At 44.0% G+C, this 9,567-nt stretch overlaps 2 protein-coding genes across 2 annotated transcripts; both read left to right on the top strand.

Annotated features, from left to right (window-relative positions):
* The first annotated feature begins 3,945 nt into the window (after positions 1–3,945).
* Positions 3,946–5,369, top strand: LOC121745783. The gene is made up of 3 exons (XM_042139737.1): positions 3,946–4,502; positions 4,596–4,770; positions 4,830–5,369. The coding sequence occupies exons 1-3, from the start codon at positions 3,946–3,948 to the stop codon at positions 5,367–5,369; spliced, it is 1,272 nt and encodes a 423-aa protein (XP_041995671.1).
* A 1,951-nt stretch (positions 5,370–7,320) lies between these two features.
* On the top strand, positions 7,321–9,263 carry LOC121745283 (chaperone protein dnaJ 6-like). The gene is made up of 6 exons (XM_042139126.1): positions 7,321–7,698; positions 7,916–8,009; positions 8,283–8,356; positions 8,528–8,584; positions 8,674–8,880; positions 8,972–9,263. Exons 1-6 carry the CDS (start codon positions 7,594–7,596, stop codon positions 9,089–9,091), a joined length of 657 nt encoding a protein of 218 aa, XP_041995060.1. The 5' UTR covers positions 7,321–7,593; the 3' UTR covers positions 9,092–9,263.
* The last annotated feature ends 304 nt before the right edge of the window (positions 9,264–9,567 follow it).

Genomic DNA, 9,567 nt, shown 5'->3' on the forward strand with positions numbered 1-9,567 from the left:
AGCGTCGACACCTGCCCGAAACATCTCGGAGTCCATCAGCACCTCGTAGCAGTTCCAGTAGGTGAACTCCTTGTAAAGCCCGGGCACGGGGAACTCTTTCTCCGCCATCCTCCTGCAGTCCTTGTCAGTTTGGCCACTGGACTACATACGGAAGGCGTTGGTGTACAAGCCCGAAAATCGGGAGACCCGAGCCCTAATTCGGTCCCACGCCTTCCGGCACTACTCCCCGCTGCGTTGCCGCCCCTCTGGGCAAAATGCCTTGTAGGCTGCTGTTATTTTAGTCCACAAGTTGACGATCCTCTAGTTGGTCGAGGCGAGGGGATCATCGCAAACACTCACTCACGCCTTGGACAGCGCGACGTTCTCGGCGTCCGTCAACTTCCTCCGTGCCAGGCTGTCGTCACCAGCCGGCTGCGACGACTCGCCGACCACCCTCTTCCCCTTCTTCTTCTTGGGCGCGCCCCGACCCCGCCCTACTCCCCTCGTTTGACGGGAGTGCCCGCATCCCTGAGATCTATTCTCAACTCCTCTAAGGAGAAGGTCTCAAACCCAGTGAACTGCGTCTCCGCTGGGGTCGATGTGTGCGAAGAAGCAGTAACAAAATCAAGACTGGGACGATAGACGTTACCCCCCCCCCCCGGCGTCGGCGTCCCCTGCATCCCCGACATCATCTGCATCCCGGGTGCCAACCCCGGCATCATCTGCATCTTGGGTTACATCCCCGGTACCCTCTGCCCGCCCGGCATCGCCGCCCCCCGACATCCCCTGCCAACCCGGCACACCACCCTCGGGCATCATCTGCTGTCAAGGGTACATGTTGTAGTACCCGACCATCGGACCCCATCCACCTCCCATGGGTACCGTGGGGGTTTGAGACCCCCTCGTCCCTGGAATACGCTCGTTGTTATGCTCCATTTCGCGTTGTTGCTCTTGTACAAAAAGTAAGATAGAGAGAGTACTCGTTATAACAAGTGGTGCAAATGAAAATGACGTGCAAGTCGCGTATATATAGTGTTTCGAAAATTAAATAAAATAAATTTTCCGCTTGCCGATCGGGAGCCTGCAATGGCGGCCAGCCTATCTGCGAGAGCTTCGTGCAGAGCGAGGGAATTGGCGTGCGCTCGCCGTTTTTCTTGCCGATTTGGGCTGCAATAGTTCGGCAAGCGGACCGGCGAGCGCCAGAGATCGGCTAGCCGGTGGGCTCGCCTCCATTGCGGATGCTCTAATACCCATCAGAGCATCCACAATAGGAATAACCCAGCAATAGCCTAGCCACAAACTCCTCCTGCCACATCATCAACCCTAAAAATCCTCCTGCCACATCATCAAGACAAGCAAATAGCCCACCAATAGCCTAGTCATAGCCTAGCCACATCACTCAAAATTATATAAAATAAATAATTAACAATCACTCAAAATACGGAATTAAATTTACGACACAGATACGACAAAATTCAATAATATTATTAAAATTTTAAAAGTATATTAATTAAAAATAATTACATAATTAAAAAAAACTACCGCCTTGCAGTCCTCCGCGGCCATAACTCTTCAATTAAATCCTTTTGGAGTCGAATATGAGCTTGCGTTTAGCGCATGTCGGCATGTGCTTGGAGGCGGCCGGCTTCATCGTGAGGTACCCCACTCCGTACGTTGGGGGCGGCCACACCGTGGCTTGGATCGGCTTCATTATCGTCGTTGGCCCAATTAGTCAGATGTACACCTTCATCTTCGACAATCATGTTGTGCATAATAATACAGTCGTACATTATATCAGTAATGCAGTCGACATGCCACAAACGCGTTGGACCCCTAATTGCCGCCCATCGAGACTGGAGCACACCAAATGTGCGCTCCACGTCCTTGCGCGCCGACTCCTGCCGTGCCGCAAAGTAGGCCTTCACAAAGACGGGCCACCTATGGTATATCACATCCGCCAAGTAGTAGCTCATATCATGTTGGTTGCCGTTGGCGACAAAACTGATGGCCGGACCGAAGCCCTGGCACTGCTCGTTGAAAAGTGACGACGAGTTGAGGACGTTGAGGTCGTTGTTCGAATCGGCTATCCCAAAATACGCTTGCCAAATCCACAGCCGTTAATCAGCTACGACCTCGAGGATCATCGTGGGATTCTTTCCCTTGTAGCCGGTCGTGTAGAACCCCTTCCAGGAAGCGGGACAATTCTTCCACTCCCAATGCATACAATCTATGCTGCCTAACATCCTCGGGAACCCATGCTGCTCCACGTGCATCCGCATCAGATCCTGGCAGTCTTCGGGGGTAGGGCTTCGAAGGTACTGATAACTGAATATTTCAATCACGCCATGACAGAAAAACATCATACATTGCAGGGCAGTCGTCTCACCGATCCCACATGTCTGCCGCGCCTCCGTAGGCCAACTGCGGGATTGCCGCAGTGCACTTTTGAATAGGTGTGTGGCCGGGTCTGCCAGACGCATCGTGCCTGAAGCGGAAATACAGATATCGATGCTCCAAAGCGTTAACAATACGCATAAACAGGGCTCTGCTCATCCTAAAACGACGCCTGAAAAGATTAGCGTTGAACCGCGACTCCTATGTGAAGTAGTCTTCGTATAGGCGCTGATGTGCAACTACGTGATCACGATCAATCACTTCTCAGCGGTGGACCACTAGGCGAGGTCGAGGTACCGCCGGCTGCAAGGCCCTTTGCATCCATTGGTTTATCCGCGGGTCGTATAGGCCTCCAACGCTTCGGTCATTCGATGTTCGTACTCCTCAGCATCCCCCCACTACCACCACTACTACCACCCGCGTTACTCATTTCTCGGTGTTGATCTTGTACAGAAATTAAGATAGAGAGAGTACTCGTTAAAACAAGTGGTGCGAATGAAAATGACGTACAAACCGCGTATATATAGTGTTTCGAAAATAAATAAAAAATAAATAAAAATCCGCTTGGCGATGCGCTAGGCGATCCGGACGCTGCAATGGCGCCGAGCGGATCACCCAGCGCCACAAAATCGCCTAGCGCTAGGCGGTTTTTTTAATCCGAAAACCGCTAGGCGGTTGCAATGGTTCGCGTAGCGCACCGCCTAGCGCCGGCCCTCGGCTAGGCGGTGCGCTAGGCGCCATTGCGGATGGTCTAATCCATTGGACTGACCAAGCTCAATTATTATACTCCCTCCGTCCCCCAAAATTCGTCCCGGTTTGACCGGGCACGGGTTTTAAGGAGTTATTTGACTTTGTATTAAATGAAGGAGTGTAGTGGAGTTTGGGTCCCACATGGATGTATTTCTTTTATTGTTATTTACATGAGGGGTGATTAAATAATTATTGTGTTTAACTAATTATTGTTATGAAATGATTAATGCGAAATTAACTTGGTTAAATAATTAATGTGATTAATTAATTGTGTGCTTACAAAAGTAATGTGCTTAAAAAATCTGTGATTGCGTAGAAGTAATGCGAAATGAAATTGTGATTACTTAATGTTGTGATTAATTAATGTTGTGATTAAAACTGTAATTACATAAGTATTGTGATAAATTAATGTGGTGATTACAAAATTAATGTGATTAAAAGGCTTAATACGAAAATTACTGTGGTTAAATAAGTAATGTGATTAACAATGAAATTTTTGGGGATATCACCCTGCAAATGTGTAAGCATCCAGTGAAGTGAAAATTCTTCAAAAACACACAAATATGGCTCACATACATTCAACCATGTATCTGTATTTCCAAATTATAGGGCTAGCACCCTATTCCATACATGTTGAGAGGCCATACCTCAACTACCTACTCCAAAGAGGGAAAATCAATTGAAACTAATGGAGGGAACACAATTTACAACACACAATATTGGAGGGAATTTCAAGCTACACATAGCTATAATAGGAGTACATCTAACTACAATTTCACAATTTTTGAACTAGTGCCCTCAGAAAATTTTCATCACTGGGCTATGGAGGAGGAGCCTGCTGGAAGAGACTCTCGTATAATACCAACCAGCAAAAAAAATCTGCTAGCTCAGACACTGCTGCAATGGAGCAAGGCAGGAGTAGTACCACATGGAGCTATTCAAAAGGCAGCAACACAGTTTGGTGTTAGCAGGAAGACAGCCCAGAGAATTTGGGCAGAAGCAAAACTCCAAATTCAGAGTGGAGTACCTGTCAACATAAGAGGCAGAGTTAAGGGATATGAGCACAAAGACAAATTCCAGCTTGATGCTGCAAAGGTAAGAGAGCTGTCAGTTCTTGAGAGATCTAACATTCGTAAGCTTGCTTATAAACTTAATGTAAGCAAGAGCACAGTTGGTAGGTTTGTGAAAAAACAACACCTAAGGCCACACACAAATGCCATTAAGCCTATACTTACCTCTTCAAACAAAGTGGCCAGAATTAGATGGAGTCTAAGCCATATTCAACCACTCATAGCCAATGGTATGCTAAAATATCACCCAATGCACAATGTGGTGCACATAGATGAAAAATGGTTTTACATGACTAAGACTTCAGAAAGGTACTACCTGCTGCCAGGTGAAACAGAGCCATACAGAGCATGTAAGTCAAAGAGGTTCATCACAAAGGTAATGTTTATGTGTGCTGTGTGTAGGCCACATTTTGCAGAAAATGGAGAAGTCATTTTTGATGGAAAAATAGGCATATTTCCATTCACAACTATGGAGCCAGCAAAGAGGAAGTCCAAGAACAGACCAAGAGGCACTATGGAGACAAAGCCAATTCAATCAGTTAACAAGGAAGTAATGAGAGCATGCCTAATTGAGAAGGTACACTTTCTGTTTTCCTTAAGTATACATTCACATAGTAACAGATTGTATATGTGTAGATCATACCAGCAATCAAGGCAAAATGGCCACATAATGTGAGCAAGGAGATTTTCATACAACAAGACAATGCCAAGCCTCATATACACCACAATGATGCTGACTTTCTAGCAGTAGCATCCACAGATGGGTTCAAGTTTCACATCAGGTGCCAACCTCCACAATCCCCAGATTGCAATGTGTTGGATTTGGGATATTTTAGAGCAATCCAATCTCTACAAGATGATAAGGTGGCTAAGGGAGTGGATGAGTTGTTGAGGAATGTGCATAGCTCCTTTGATGAACTTAGCCCATACACACTCAATAATGTTTTCCTTACTCTACAAGGTTGTCTAACTGAGATTCTTAAGGTGCAAGGGTGCAATGGATACAAGACCCCACACATGAATAAAGAGAGGCTAACAAGGATGGGGACACTGCCACAAGCTTTAGAGGTTGAAGAAGGAGTTGTTAAGGCTGCTGTGGCATACCTCCAACTGCCAGAGCATGATGTGAGTACAAATTATGACATCTCAGGTGTCACAGCAGCTGTGGGCTTCTAGTTAATCATGTAGGAAGCATATTTTTTGTCAGTTGGTTGAGTAAGCCTCAGAATTAGGTGTGGCTTATGCTATTCAACTGTTTTTGTCATTTTGTAAAGCCTCCAAACCAATACAGGGGTGGCTTTTAAAATCCTAATCCCTCAGAAAAGTTTCATCATAGGGCAGCCTCCAAACCTGTATAGGGGTGGCTCCTAAGGCAAAATGTCACACATTACAACCTCCTAACCATATAACAGGGGTGACTTGTAATGTGCAAGTGTTTATATCATGAATGTGTATGGTTTTTAAGCTTTAGCCCTCAGATAGCATGTGTGAATCATGGACAGATAAGCCTCCTAACCATAGAACAGGGGTGGCTTATTAATAAGAACAACTCAGCAACAATCAACACAAACAAAATCATCATAGGGACCACACAAGCATCAGCAAACCATAAAGCATCATAACACAGAACACATCAGCCACAGCAAACATGCAAAAGCCTCAGTATGAGCAACACAAGCAGCATAACCATTAATCACAACCAACAACAGTAGCATCATGCATCAACCATGGCATCCAACCCCACAGCCTCCAGTGTACAGCACAACCAGAAACCATAATTCAATCCAAAACCCCAGCCTCCAAAACCATCAATACCCACAACAGCAAGCCTCCAAAGCCATTTTTAGAAACCCTAAATCAACTCAAACCCCCAGCCTCCGACCCCATCTGAACCCCCAGCCTCCAAACCCCAAATCCATCAGCCTCCAAACCCTAAAAAAGCCCCCTGCCTCCAACCCCATCTCAGCCTCCAAAACAAATCATTAGCCGAAATATATGAAATTGAGGGACAACATACTTAGATTAGATCCAAAAACTTAGGCAGCAAGATCGCAAATATTTCTCTCTCAACAGCCGAATACACGATGGGGGAAGCTTGAGGTAAGATGTCAGAGTTGGATGGTGGTGGTGGTGGACCGTAGTAGGGGGTGGCTGGGGGGTGGATCGTAATAGGGGGTGGCTGGGGCGGAGGTGGACCGTAGTATGGGCTTTCAGAGCCATAGGACACAAACATCTCAGGTGGGGGGAGGTTCTCCGGTTCCGTTTCGGGGACAACGGTGTCGGTAAAGGTACCGGTGTGATAGGGGGCGACAATGGGGGGGTATGAAGGCCACAGATGCTCTGGCGTGTCTGGGACGACGATGTCGTCCAGATCGTCGGCCGACAACCCATCCCAGGAGTCGGGATCTCCACCCTCCTCACCAAAATTAGGGTTTCCATGAGACATTAGGACGGAGGCGAAGTTGAGAGAAAATTAGGGTTTTCAATCGGGGCTATAACACAGAATGAATGTCGATGATTTAAATTAGGGAGGCAATGGAGGTGGTTGCGTAGCATTGATGAAGGAGGCGGTGGGGTGGTTGTGCATTGATTAAAGAGGCAGTGGGTGGTTGTGTAGAGTGAAGGAAGCGGTGGAGTAATGAGGGAGACGAAAGGGTTGAATGCAAAATGCATTCACCCGATTGAAGTGGGAAAGGGCCAAAAATGCAAATAACAATAATGTGGAGGAGTTAATAGATATGTCCATTTTTAGTAAGTTTGAAGTGGGACAAATTTTCAGGGACGGACCGAAATGGTAAGTTGGGACAAATTTTCAGGGACGGAGGGAGTATTATATTATATTATATTATATTATATTATATTATATTATATTATATTATATTATATTATATTATATTATATTATATTATATTATATTATATTATTAAAAAAAGAAACATGAGGAATGAATGCTACCCTTTTCTTGGATGGTCCATTATTAAACAAAGAAACAGAGGTTATTGAGAAGCTTCTAGAGTCGAATCCCGCCACAAATATCTACGAAAAATGAATCTCAGCCGTTGATCACGAACCCCACCTCCATCCACCTTTTAACCTTTTGGAATTATTCAATGTTTCAATTCTCTCACCATTTTTCACAAATGTATAATCCACTGCACGCATATATATAAATAATTGCCAAAATCAATCTTTCCGGAGCCTTCTAAGCTGTTATCTCCCGAGGTTTCGTGGCGTTGTAATCTCGCTGCCTTAGTTGAACAGCACTCCAATTTGCAGCGTGTCGGATATTTATTTATTCGTGTGAAAAAGGATTGGCTGGTTTTGAGGTGAATTGAAATTTGAAACCCTGATTCTTGAAATTTGTCGACAAGATTGAATTTGTGAGAGGATACACTGAGAAATGGCAGCTGGGGAAGGGAGAAATTGTGATTTCTACGGTGTGATGGGGCTGAAGAAAGAATGCACGCCAACTGAACTGAGAAATGCCTACAAGAAACTTGCATTGGTTAGAATTTGTCATTTTTTAAAAATTTGTTTTATTTCTGTGACTATTTTGCAACTTTTATTGAAGCTTAATTGAAAAGATTGAATCTTTGGATGGTGTTGAATCATTGTGATATGAATTGTGAAGATCATGTTGAATACTCTTTTGCTTGAATAAGAGATGGGAAGTTGTGTAGATGTTGATGGATTGAGTTGTCTTTGTTTTTCAATCATGGTAGAAATGGCATCCGGATCGTTGCAGTGCTTCTGCGAATCACAAGTTTGTGGAAGAGGCTAAGAAAAAATTTCAAGATATTCAGCAGGCATATTCAGGTATTTGGAGCTTCATTTTTGTTGAATTGATTGCTAGAAAATGTGTTTTGATGGAATAGATTGTGTGGATGATGGGGAAAAGAAGCAAATTTGGGGATGAATTGTTTATTACCCTTCCCTCATGTATGGATTGATTGTTGTGGAAATGTTGATTTAGGATATTTTGGTGTTTTGAATTGTGATTTGTTGTTGATTATTTGCTGAGAGTGGCAAGTGCAGCAGGTATTCTTGTATGATGATTCGATTCGACTCACGAGATTTTTATGTCCTTAGTTCTTTCGGATTCGAACAAAAGGTTTCTGTACGATGTAGGCGTCTATAACAGCGATGACGATGATGACGAAGATGTGAGTTGTAATTATGCATTTCACTTGAGTTTTTGGGTTGTGTTTTCTTTCTTGGTTAGTAGGCATCAAGATAAATAGGGGCATTTTCTATTACTTGTTGTGTCAGTTGAAATGAATAGCTTTTCTTTCATTTGTGTGAAATGTAATTTTTTTATTTGGGATATTATGCAGGGCATGGGTGATTTCTTGAGTGAAATGGCAGCAATGATGAATCAAAATAAGTCAAATGTGAGTTCTTTTTCATTGCATCAAGCCATCAACAATGATCAGATGTGTATATATATATACTTAAATTGTGGGATTATATTGTTTAACAGGAAAGAAATGAGAGTTTTGAAGATCTGCAAGTTCTATTTCATGACATATTCCAGAGTGACGCGGATATCTTGGACTCTTCTTCTGGTGCAAACACGCGAGCCTCGTCCAGTGAGGCATCAAGCAACACGAACAAGAGAAGCTGCTCCGAGATGAGCTCTCGAAAGTTCACCACCGAATCCACCCAGCTTGGGGGATTCTGCGTAAGGGTATGGCATGGCTAATCACTCGTGTTTTGCATAATTACTCCCTTATTTAGACATGGGACTCACTTGGCGATTCTTTATGCAACAACGACAGGCGGAGCATCAACAAAATGCAGGTGGAGAAACGATGGCGAGAGGTAGCAGCAGGCGGGATGGGGGGAAGCAGAAGATCTCGACTGGCCACGATGTCTCGTCTAGAGGTATATCTGCGTAGATATGCTGCAACTCGAAGCTCTAACATTTGGCTTATCCTACATATGTATACTCAACAAAATCGAAATTGGAATTGAAGCTGGGATTTGCTATGAGTCTCTTGGCATATATTGTTACTTGTATTTGTGTATGGAAACATGTTTTCATATGTAATGATGTTAAAGCTTTCTTCATTTTTTATGCTGTTTGATTTAGGGTGTCCACTATAAGGCGGACACGCCCAATAGCCCCGCCCCAGTTTTTGTCCATAGCCCCAATTTTGTTGTCCATAGCCCCAAAATTTTGTGTCCGCCACTCTGGTGGACACCTCCAATAGCCCCCAAATTTTATAATCAACTTTCATTTTATAATGTTTCAAGTAATTATGAACAAATTTATCGGGCTATACGTAAATAGAAGAAGCTGGCTATACAAATTTAAAATAAAAATAAAAATAAAAATAAAATACAAATTAAAATTAAAATTAAAATTAGAATT

The sequence above is a fragment of the Salvia splendens genome, chromosome 8 (genome assembly GCF_004379255.2).
Source record: "Salvia splendens isolate huo1 chromosome 8, SspV2, whole genome shotgun sequence".
In the NCBI taxonomy this organism is placed as follows: domain Eukaryota; kingdom Viridiplantae; phylum Streptophyta; class Magnoliopsida; order Lamiales; family Lamiaceae; genus Salvia; species Salvia splendens.